We start from the raw sequence: 12,126 nt of genomic DNA on the forward strand, positions 1-12,126 counted from the left end.
CAGAAAATTAACAAGGATGTAAAACAATGGTACTTAATTAAAAAATAAATAATTCTTAAAAATTAATGCACAGTTAAATAATACAATAATCTTTAGGTAATATTCAGTCACAGTTACATCTAAGAAGAAAACAGAATTAGATAGGTAGGTAGGTAGATAGATAGATAGATAGACAGATAAATAAATTTCCCCCAGCTATGTGGTCTGAGCAAGTTGTACATATTCACTTATCCTGTGTTCACCTCTGTAAACTAAGTTGTGCCCTTGTGCCCATTTGGCTAGAGTGTTACAATACCCTCTAGACAAGCTTTGAGCAATGACCAGGGAATGAAGAAGATGAGAAATGATGCAAAAGGAACTGTTTAACTAAATTAAATGCTAATGTGAAACCTAAAGGAGCACATGTGCTAAGAAGCCACACCGTGTGTTTAGCACAGATGCGCACACAGAGGAGGCCTTCAGTAACACTGACCACACGGAACCGCAACTGTTTCTCACTTGACAGACAACAAAAACCTTGTGTAATCCATGCTAGCCAGGATAGACATTATAATGAGCAAGATAATCTGCAACACCCCTTCCAAACGTCAAAAGGATATGAACAGCCTGAAAGAGAGATGAGGGCAGGAAGGCCTATGATGGATTTGAGGGCATGAGCAGAGTGGAACAGTGAGTTCATGAAAAGACAGTTATGCCAAAAGTCTTGGTAACATTTACTTGTGTTTCTAAATTTTAATTTAACCTACTTTAAATTCCCTGTATGAAAAGACATATACCATACGTGCTGCCAGAAATATTAATTGTACCTAGAGATTCTATCCAGAAAAATAAATTGCATTAGTAATTCTATTCTTCTTTTTATATGTTCTCAAAATATTATAAAAGCAAGCATAGCATTCTTCACATTTCAATAGAACAATAGCTTTCTTAAAAGATGAAAGAAAACAGGAAACTAAAATTCATATCTTCTGAAGGGGTTTACTAGGAATGACTCCAAAATGAAAAAAAAAAGTATACATTTATCAAACATGTGCACAAATGAAGAAGTCAATCCAGGCTCCTCCTGGAGTATAGAAGATGACTGGTAATATACATGGCACAATTTATTATATCAAACAGGATAAACACAGGATAAATACTCTGAAAGTTATTGAAATCACAATCATCTTTCTGATAGAGTACCACATGTGGCATTTGAAAAATGTAAATTTATGAGTACTGTGGTCTAAGTAAATTGCAAAATTTTCTCTTTTTTTTGCAATAATCTTTAGATTTAAGTCCAATTAGCTGTAACTCAATTTAATGAAGCAAATCATACTGATTTCCCCAGACTATTCTGCACTCTGTTCATTATTTTGCCTTCCATACATGTTAATGCCCAAAGCAGTCAATGAGTTAACTTATTGCAATCTGTTCAAATGTTCTATTTTAAATTCTTCAAAGAAAGAGTCAGTCTTCTACCCTCGTTTTATTGTATGCTCCTTCTGAATCATTTTCAGGAATAAAACAACTAATGAAAAAAATAAAACAGTTTCTCTTAACATCTTTTGTATATTTAGCTGATGGCACTGCTTCCTGAGGAACAACTCTAACGTGTTGTAGCGTACCCGTGCCAAAGTAAATGTTCCTTTGACAGCAGACATCATTTCACATACCCATTATCAATTTTAGCCATGAAAGATGTTCACACTACAAGTGTGATTTTTTTAAAGTACATTTTCATTCCACAAAAGGGACAGAAACAATGAAAACACAGTACTGGTGGAGTGTCATAGTTTGGCTTTCATAATTTTAAGCATATATTCACTCCAGGACAGTACTAAAAAATATTTTTGAAAATGATTCTTTAGGATATTTAATTGCTATCAATGTATAAAAATAAATAACAGAATTCTGTCCAGATGGCATCATTGGTACTGTTTTTCAGGAGGAAAAAGTTTTTAGAACATCAATATCTGTCTCACATTTTATATTTCCAACTTAAAAATAAATAAAATCTGTTTACAGTGCATAATGCTCAAAAGTTTTTAGTTTGAGTCCCAAAGAGCACTATTCTTTTTTTTTAAAAGTAAAGCACTATGCTTAGCAGCCTTTTTGTCAAGATTTTGTCTCTAATAAAGCTGAAGATGCACTTACTGACTTTCTTTATAGCAATGAAACTGCCAAAATAATGGATAAGGACTCTGGCCCAGATTTATTTGGATCTGAGATCTAGTTATTTATTTAGATCACTTCTGACATCTGAAATTCTTATAGCAGCCAATCCAGCCTACTGAATAGGAGGCATACTGATTTAAATATCAAATAATCAACAATTATACAAGAAATTTCTTCAAGTAACAATAATAAAGTAAAAAACTTGTATATGAATATGTGGAATACGTACTTCTTTCCTCTCTTCATTCTCCCCCCATCCAAATTTAGCATCATGTTTGACTAATGTGTTTGCTGCTCATGACAAAGGAAATTCCTAATGCACTCAATAAAGGAAAATACTTCAATAATGTTAAAAATGCACATGCATACTTAGTGATAGTAATTGTTCTAAATATTTTATATAAAGTAAGTCATTTTTTAAAAAATATTTATTTATGCATGCAAGAGCTGGGGCACAGGCCAGAGACACCAGGGGTGAGAGAACTCACCAGAGACAGAGTGGGGAGCAGAACAGGCAGACTGACCAAAACACACTGCTAAGGGGAGCAGCGCGTGAGAAAGGAGAGGTCTCCGGCGCCATGTGGGTAGCTCCCAGGCTGGCCAGGGATGTCTGCAGTGGCTGCAGACAGCTTCATAGTGCTGTGCTTAATCCCTTGCGCCAGCAGGGAGGCCTTAAAGTAATACATTTTAGTGGCTAGTGTACTACTGAACATAGGTATCTTAGTTTTCCTTAGGTCACCTCACTTCAATGATAGTAATGGGAGGTGGGCAATGTTTATAATGAACTTATTTACTTTGATGATGGTAGATAAAAGTTCTGGACTATGAGTTATCCGCAACAAAGAATGGCAATGGTAAACCAACAAAAAGATAGCTTATTTTTGCCATCTTTTTTTTTTTTGCCATTAGAAAGTTCTGGTTTTTCTTCATTTAGGCAAGAAGTTGAAAAAGAGGCTAGGCAGCCATTCTTAGGACTAAATCTTCTCCCCTCCCTCCATATAGTAATTAATATATGACAAAAGGGGTTTTGTTTTTGAGTCTTCCTTCTTTCCTCCCTCTCTCTTTCCTTTCCCTTCTTTCTTTTTCTGTTTTTGTTTGTATATGGTCCCCAATTTTTCTTTCATTCAGAATGTTCACACATTTTCTTCAACATTTCACAAACCTCCTTTCCTCAACTCTTTCGCACTAGAGCAAAGACTACCTAAGGCACACCACATGGCTCCTGAGAGGGAGGGTGACTTAAAAGGGTTCCCTAAATCAGCTGACAAGCATACCCAAGCCAGGTGCAACCCTCTCCCCTCCTTCAGGAGCAACAGCCAACCCAAACCTTTGAGAACTACATTCCCAAAATCACACAACTCCCATTCCGCAATAAAGCTTTCTGGAGGAATAACACAACACAGCACCCTTTACTCCACTCCATGGAAACACAATGCGTCCAGGTCGCCCCCAAAGCCCGCTTCCAGCATCCTCTGGCTGGAATGACGGGGGAGGCTCTGGCCCTGGTTCCGCACCCGCGTGTTCCTGCTCTGGGGGAAGTCAGCCAAAGGATGGGGCCGAACCAGGGCAATTTCCAAAAACCCAATTGCGCTGCTGGTAAACTGCCTGATCCCCTCACCGCCGCTCAAGCCCTCGGACACCGCGGCCAGACCCGCCGCTCTCAAGGACTGCAAGTTTCGATACTCCCTGCAAGATGGGGGTTTCCCCGCAGCTGGGAAGGAAAGGTTCTGGGCGGGGGCTGCCACAACTCCCAACCTCCCGGCAGTGCTGTCCCTCCTGAATGAGATACACGTAGGGATTTTCGTTTTCTGCAGGGGGAGAAGGGGACCTGAGGGTTCAGACGGGGAGCGGAGGGGGTGTCGGGTGTGGCGACCCGCGAAGCTCGGGAGGGGATAAGGGAGAGTTGAAGCCACTTCTGTGTCCCGGACACAGCCGGGTGTAGACGTAGCGGGCCTGCCCGTCGCTTTGTTGTCAGCGTCCTCAGCCGCCGGCGCGCACACTGAGCGCAAACACGCCCCCCAAAATCCTCTCCACTGGCCCAGCGGGTCCTACAGCCCCCAAACCCTTGGCAGAAGGAAGAAACTTGTACTTCGGCCGCGTCGGGTGCCAGAAAGCTGCGGTTTGTCTCTGAGGACAATTTTTTAAAGTCGAAATAGGGATCATGAGATAAAAGGATCCATGGTGTTTTAGCTTCTTCCGAGCCTTTGAGAAAACACAATTCCTGGTTTCTACCGGCGCGCTGACTGCCACGGCCCCCGCGGCGCAGGAGGCAGGGCCGGGGGAGGGCTGGGGCGCAGGGCAGAGCCCGCGGGGACGGCGCAGCGGCGAGCCGCGGGGAAGGAGCCCGGCCCGGGAGACCCGGGCCCCGACGCCATTTGCGGGCAGCGGCGCCCGCCCGCCCGCCTTACCTGTGGATGCAGTTTCCATGGCAACGGGCGGCGGCCGGGCGGGGCCCGCGCCCAGTTCCCGCGGCGCCGCTTCCCCGGCTCCGGCGCCCGGCCCGCGACCCGGGTCCCCCTCCGGCGGCGCCGCCTCGTCCTCCCTCTGCCCCCGGTCCCGGAGCCGCTGGGACCCGGCGCCGGCCCGCGGCAGCAGCTCGTCCTGGGGACCCGGCGGCGCGGCCATGGCTGGCGGTCCCGGGCGCGGCGGCGGCGGCGGGGCTGCGCCGAGGTGCGGCGGCCGGGCGGGCGCGTCTGCGGCGGCCCCCGCCGGGACTCGGGGCTCGGGGAGGCTGCGGAGGCTGCGGTGTCCGCGCCGCCGCTGCTGCAACTCCGGCCGCGCCGCCGCCCGCCGCTCTCCGCGCCCAGCTCCTCCTCCTCCCCCTCCTCTTCCTCCCGGCCCCGCGCGGCCGCCGCCCGCGCTCCTCCTCCTCCCGCTCCAGCCGCCGCGCCGCGGCCCCGGGCTCCCGAGCCTGCTGTTACGCAGGTGGAAATGGCCTGCTCGTCCGAGGCTTCCTCCGCCCGCGGCAGCCCCAGGCCTGCTAAGGGCCGGCCCCCAAGGAGGGCTGGCTCCCAGCCCAGCTGCCTCTTCCCCTCACTGGGGAGGACTCGCGGAGGGTGAGCAGGTAGAGGCAGCCTCAGCTGAAGCGTGACCGACTGGGCTAGCCGCCCTGCCCACTCATAAAGTTAAGCCCAGACTGGTGTCCTGACCTCCGAGGCACGGAAAGGTCGCTGGAGACCTCCAGGCCACAGTTCGGAGGGGGCCCACTATCCCCTGTGGAGGGGCGTGCGCCCGCGCAGGGGTGGAGATGTGTGTCGGTGGCTGGGATGGGGGGAGTGAGGAACGGCCATAGTAATCTGCAGTCCCAGGGTTAAAGGCTGTGTCCTTAGATTGTTTCTAGAACAAGTCTGAAAATAGGCAGCCATTCTTAGGACTGAAGTACAGGAAAGAACTAGGAGAGCCGGGGGGGGGGGGGGGAAACAAACAAACAAACAAACTCACCAGACATCCCCCCCAGCACTGAGAGGACATCGGAACTCACTAGGCAGGACAAAAGCAGCTATGTTTCCTTCCAGAAACCCTGCCTGAGCCAAAGTTAGACAATTTGTAAACTGTGCAGGTCTGTTTTATTCGAATAGTTGGACATTCCAGGAAGTTTGCTGTTGCTGCTTTTTTTTTTCTTTTTCCTTTACAGTTCTCTCTGATAAGGTAGAAGATGTTTGACAGATAGACCCAAACTCAGAGGGGGGCAGGGACATGATTTTTAATAATGATTCCCATTTTCAGACCCATCTTTTCAAACAAGACTTGTACTTCGTTGGTTCCTAAATTGTCTATATAGTTACATAGTTTAAAAAAAATAAGATTTTTTCAACACACAAGTTGAAAGAGACAGGCTTATCCTGCAATCATCTCTAGAAAAGGTCGTGCATGGGGTGCAGCTGCTGTGAGGTGTTGTGGAACTAAGTCAGCAAAGCTACACTGAGGCTTTCATACCTGTCAGTAACATATTTAAAGACCAACTTCAGCACCACTCAGAAATTCCTCAAAAATGCTACAACTAAAGTCTAAATTCTGGCAATGGCAAATTCTCTTTTCTGTTCAGCGATAATAAATTCGGTGAATGTGTTCACTCAATAGACAGTAAATTTGGCCTACTATTGCCAGATGCCACCGGGGATCTAATGTTCACCAGAATTTTACATTATTGATATAGTCACAAAGTATGATGGACATGCTCATTTGTTTGGTTATGGTGATAGCTTCACAGATGTATAGATGTCAAAACTCATCAATTTGTTTACTGTATATCTGTGCAATTTAATGTATGTCAATTATACCCTAATAAAGTTATAGAAGAAAAAGCTACCCCCCTTCAATAACCAAAAAAAAAAAAACAAAACCCAAAACCTTAGGTTATTATGAATCATGGTTTTCAAAATCTTTCCATTGGAAAAAAGAACCTGTTTAATGAATCTTTTAGATGAAACAATATTCTACTGCTGACTTTCCCCAAAACCTTAATCTTGTGTTGTAATCAGACAGTACTTGTGAGCTTTTCTCAAATCTTTTGCTTAGCATTCCCTGAAGCATTAGAAATACCAAATGGTAATTTCTTACATTTTCAATATTAATAACAGACCAAGGATACCAAAAACTCTAATGATATAACGTATAGTGTTTACTGTATAGTGTTTACTGATGAATACTGACTATTTGAGAATTGTTATGGTAAGATAATTAGTGTACATATGCATTAATATAGCATGTTACTTTGTTTCTCTGAGAAACACTAATGAAAATCATCATTGAAAATAACTGTAATAAACTAAACTGTGAAAGCATTTCCACCTCCTTATACCTAAAATAGATAAGGAATTTTAGGATAAGATTCTAATTATTTTCTATTTTTCATCAAATACTGATCAATACTGTAATTGAGAATATGTCTTTTGGAAATAGCCAACAAACTATTTCTAACTTTTGCTTGATAGATGAAATTGAAATTTTTAATTTTGATTGAAATTGGCCATTTCCAATTCCATTTTTTATTAATGATTCTATTTTGCTCTTCTGAAGAGTTATGCACTGTTTGTTTTTAGCAATTTTCACAACTATCTTTACTTAGGTTCCACCTCAAGATGTGTATAAATAATTATCTGTTTAGGGAAAGAAATGTTTTGGTTTATCTTATGGTTTGAAATTATGAATGTTTACCAGTCTTTTTTATTTCACATTTGCATCCATGTGAACTGACAAAGCTTGAAGAATTGAAAATTTAAGAGCATAACGTCAATGATGGAATTCCAGGGCTTGCATAGTTGCTCTAAGTTCTAAATTGCTCTAAAAAGCTTTTGAGACAAAGAAAATAGTGTTGGCATTTTTAAAGGATTTTAGCTAGAAGAACCAAGACAAAAGAACTGTCAGGTTTTGTCTTCAGCTATTGTTTTTTGGAAAAGAATTTTTGTTCATTGCTTCAAAAGAAGGGATCAAATCTGGTGAGGAGTATTTATTTAACACTAGTTTCTTAACTTAGACCAAACCTTATATCATGGGAAGAAGGGGAGGGGGGACTTAAAGAACAGCACCATGTAACAAACTTTAACCAAGATGAAATCCTTTCCAGCCTCGATATTAAATTTCTCTCATAGCTCTGTGCCTTAATCTCCTCAATATAACCTGGATATTTAACCTGCATAAGGCTTGGGGGGAGCACCAAATAGGCATATTGTTAAGATATAATGGCACAGGTCAAATTGTTACCAGATAATAGCTTATTATGGTAAAAACTCTGCCTGGATATTTGTTTGCAAAGACTAGGGTCAATAATAACTGCATCAAGCATTTAAGCAAATTAGATGAGGAGTCATCCCCTATATTACACAATTATTGGTCTATTTCTGCCTGTAGTGCCTATGTTGTGAAAGGAAAACTTTACATTTCTTTTAAGTAGTTGGATAAAACACACTTCATTGATCAGGGACGAACGCTTGGCGGTCTCTGTTGAGACAGAATCTTGATCCATATTTAGATTCAGTAGCAAAGAATGTTTAGAAGGATAAGCAAGTGAAGGGGAGGGAGGTAAAACATGTCTTCTCTGGTTTATATATAGGCTTATCAGCACCGAAGACAAGGCCCTGCTTATGACTCTTTTTAGACACGCATATAACTGTGGAATCATTTCCATTTACCTAGTAGGACAAGTGTTTGACTCAAAATGAGCATGTGTGGAAGTTCTTGAATTTGATATAGAAAAGAGTTCTCCATTTCCTATTGCAGTGAAACAATGTTTGCATTGAAACTAAGTTATAAAGACTGCAAGCTGGTGCACATTACAGCTGTGTGTTCACCAGGAGAGCAGAACGGTACTCACGAATGTCACACTACACTTTTGGAACTCAATAGTCTACTTCTGTCCCTGGGGAGTTGCTGCTGTTACTTAATCTGCCATCTAAGGGACTAAAACATAGATGATTCCAAATGTAGTTAAATTTCTTTTGAATAGTTCTTTGCAGTTTATATACAGATCTCTCTTTTTAACACACATACACACTTGATTTCCAAAATTTCATGTGGGACAAGATATCTCACAGCTATTTTAATTTTTCTGTATTTGTTGACCAAAGAGTTAATTTCCCATGAGCTTCATGGTAATTTGTATTTCTTTTTAAAATAACAGCTTTACTGAAATACAAATAATATACAATTCAATTTAAAGTATATACCTTAATGGCTTTAAGTATATTCTCAGGGAGTGCAAGCATCACCAAAATCAATCTTAAAATACTATCATCGCTCAAAAAAGAAACCTCATACCCATTAGCAGCCATTCTCTACTCTTACAACACCAAATCCAATTCCAGGCAGCCAGTAATCTGCTTTCTGATTCCATATATTTGCCAATTTTGGACATTTCATGTAAATGGAACCATATAATTTGGAGCCTTTTGTAACTGGTTTCCTTCCCTTAGCATAATGTTTTCAAAGTTTATCTTTGCTAGGGCAGATATCCGTACTCCATCCATTTTTATGGATGAATAATAAATACTCCACTGTAGGGCTTTCTCACAATTTGTCCATTCCTCAATTGGTGAACATTCAGGAACATTTTTGATCAATTATAAATAAATGCTAATTTTATTTATAATTATAAATAATGCTGCTATTTGTTTGTAAATAGAATATTCTTGTGGGCATTTTTAGTTATCTTGGGTATATACCTAGGATTAGAATTGCTGGTCATATGCAGACTCTGAGGGACTGTCAGACTGTTTTCCATATTAGCTGCACTACTTAAAGTCCCTCTGCAGTGCACAAGAGCTTCCATTTCTCCTCATACTTACTAACACTTGTCATTATCTATCTCTTAAAAATATTAGTACAGCCAGCCTAGTGGATGTCAAGTAGTATCACATTGTAATTTTAATTTGCATTTCCTTGACAGCTAATGATGCGGAACATCTTTTAATAATCTTATTGGTCATTTGTAAATCTTCTTCGGGGATTTACAGATCCTATGCCCACTTTAAAATTTTATTTTCTTGGTATTGAGTTGTGGAAGTTCTTTATATATGGTAGATACAAGTTTTTTTATTAAATACATGGATTTGTAAAATGTTTACACTTTGGATTGTGTTTTTACTTCTTAGTGGTCCTTTGCAGCACAAAATGCTTTATTTTTATGAATTTGAATTCATCTATTTTATCTATTGTTATGGTTTTGGTGTCATATCTAAGAAACCATTGCCTACTCCAAGGTCAAAAGATTTATATCTATGTTTTCTTCTAAGAGTTTTGTAATTTTTGGAGTTATATCTAGGTCCTTGGTCCATTTCAAACTAGTGTTTGTCTATCATGTGAGCACTTTGTCTTTCTTATTTTGTTAATTGCCTTTTGTATACTGTGTTTACTTCTCCACCCAGGCATATTTTTTCTCAAATATTTTTAGATGCTTTCTGTATTGTATTTTTGTCATTTATGTTGCAGATATTTTTCATGTTTTATTGCTCAGGGATCATGAGAAAACCAAGATTCTGAAAAAACATCAGAGTTCTTTAAAGTCACATGGATAAATGAGGCTCTTTACTAACATCTAAGACTTCTACCTCTATGTCTTATGCTGTCAAACTTAAAAGTCCTGACACAGTATAATCAATTTTTCAGTACGTGGGCAGTTTGCCATTAACAAGAGCCTGACTCAACAGATCTCAAGGTAAACTACAGAGGTAGTCAGGATTAGCAGTAACAGATTACATCCTAGGCATTCAAAATTTAAAGCAAAACCACCATCAAGCTCAAGGAAAGATACTTATGGCCAGTGAAGCAGTCAGAACCTTGGACAGCTCAGTGAGCACATTAGGGAAAATCCAGTTTTATCTTTACAATGCTATCACTGAAACCCTAGATTAGTGGTTGACTTGTATTTTATGATAGTAGTTCCTACTTATAGGGGTCTGGCCTTATTCATATACCCCCTATCTCTCTTGAGGAAAAGTGTCATATCATCTCCTAAGAGAAAGTCTGTATCTCTGAAGTGACATAACCTCATCTTTGGGCCTGACATATATTTAGAAACCCCAGGTCCCTGGAGCTTCTTGGGGTTTAAGCTGATCCAAAAAGAAATTTGCTTTCTCCTTTTCATGGAGCTCTCTGTCCAAAATTCTTCCTTTCCACTAAATTCAGGGAATAGAATTGCTTGGCAGAAGTAGGCAGTACTGCACTATAAATGGGTACCTAAAGTAGTAATTGGCAGAAATGTATAGTGAGTGCTAAGGAGTCTTGAGGGGAATACTGGTATAAAAAGACTCAGTCAGGCTGTATTTACAATTTCATATACAATATAATGCAAGTTTGAATCTGACGTCACAGAGCAGAGAGGAACACACAAACTCTGGGGCTTTATTCACTTATAAGCAGTCCTGAGTCACTGGTCATTTAGCCCACTGTGTTCCCTATTTTGATATAGATGTAAGACAGTTATAAATCAAGGTAAGCTTATCATGATTAAGAAAACAACATAAGTGAAGATCCTGATGATAGTAGAAGGTTTGAAACAAAAGTCCTTAGCATGAAGATAGTCCTGGATACCTGGCACATGGTTTTACTAAAGAGAGGGAAAAACTGGGTCTGTTTCATTTCACTTGAAGAAATAATCAAACAGAACACTAAACTTCATCTCTTTGAAATGGGCATGGCATACTAGAACATCTTTTAAAGGACTAGACTTCTATTTCAAAAGTAATGGGTCAACTTTAGGTAGAGAACAATTGTTCTGCAGAAACATCTAGGTGGTTCTCTGGAATAGTGTTATTCTTCAATAGAATCATGATTTCCTGTGGAGCTTAGCTTTGGAGCCTTTAGAAAGATTTTCTTGCCAAATATTGCTCTTAATTCTAGGTTGTCATTGGGTTAGAAATGTAACATTTTGACTTTATAAGTTTGGACAGTCAGTATCATTATAAATGGCAGCATCCCCCCAAAAAAAGTAAGTCAGCATTCACAGCATTGGTAATTTTAAGTGGATATAAGACATCTTTGCTAAACTGACCTTGTATTTTTATATTGGAAAAAGGCTAGAGCCAAAGCACTCCACAATATCAGGGAAGACAGTCTGCAGGATAGCAGTCACAGGCCTGAGAGCCAGAGGAAGATGTTTAACTTATCCAGGGCTGAATACATTTCAGCAAAGTATGAACATGCTCAACAATCCTTGCAGATTGTAATACTGTCACAGAAGTTATCTATAGGACTATGAAAATGTTTACTTTCTTCTTTAAACCTTTCCATCTTTCCTAAGAAAGAAAGAAAGTTATATTAAAGTCCCTAAAGTAATCATCCAGCATCCTTTAAATACTACAAGTTTTGCTTGTGAATTATACCATTACCATTAAGGATCAGTTTAAGAAAGGAACACTACAGGCTGATAGTAAGCCAGAAGATGATAAGGATTGTGCATTTGACTGCATAATTAAAAAACGCTATGTATCTCTTTAAATGGGTAATGTAGCTAAAATTGGCCTAACTTCAAAT

At 40.6% G+C, this 12,126-nt stretch overlaps 1 protein-coding gene across 6 annotated transcripts in view; it reads right to left on the minus strand.

The window, feature by feature from the left end:
- Positions 1-12,126, minus strand: part of RTN1 (reticulon 1) — a 325,955-nt gene that overhangs the window by 191,030 nt on the left and 122,799 nt on the right. Inside the window, exon 1 of one of the 6 annotated variants that reach the window (XM_037503449.2) lies at positions 4,566-4,782. The exons of the other annotated variants lie outside the window; for them this stretch is intronic. Coding sequence (XP_037359346.1) covers positions 4,566-4,782 — 217 coding nt within the window. Of the gene's footprint in view, positions 1-4,565; positions 4,783-12,126 lie in introns of those variants that run through there. 6 annotated transcript variants of the gene reach the window in all.

The sequence above is a fragment of the Talpa occidentalis genome, unplaced genomic scaffold, assembly GCF_014898055.3.
Source record: "Talpa occidentalis isolate TD23 unplaced genomic scaffold, MPIMG_talOcc4v2.1 talOcc4.11, whole genome shotgun sequence".
Lineage (NCBI taxonomy): Eukaryota > Metazoa > Chordata > Mammalia > Eulipotyphla > Talpidae > Talpa > Talpa occidentalis.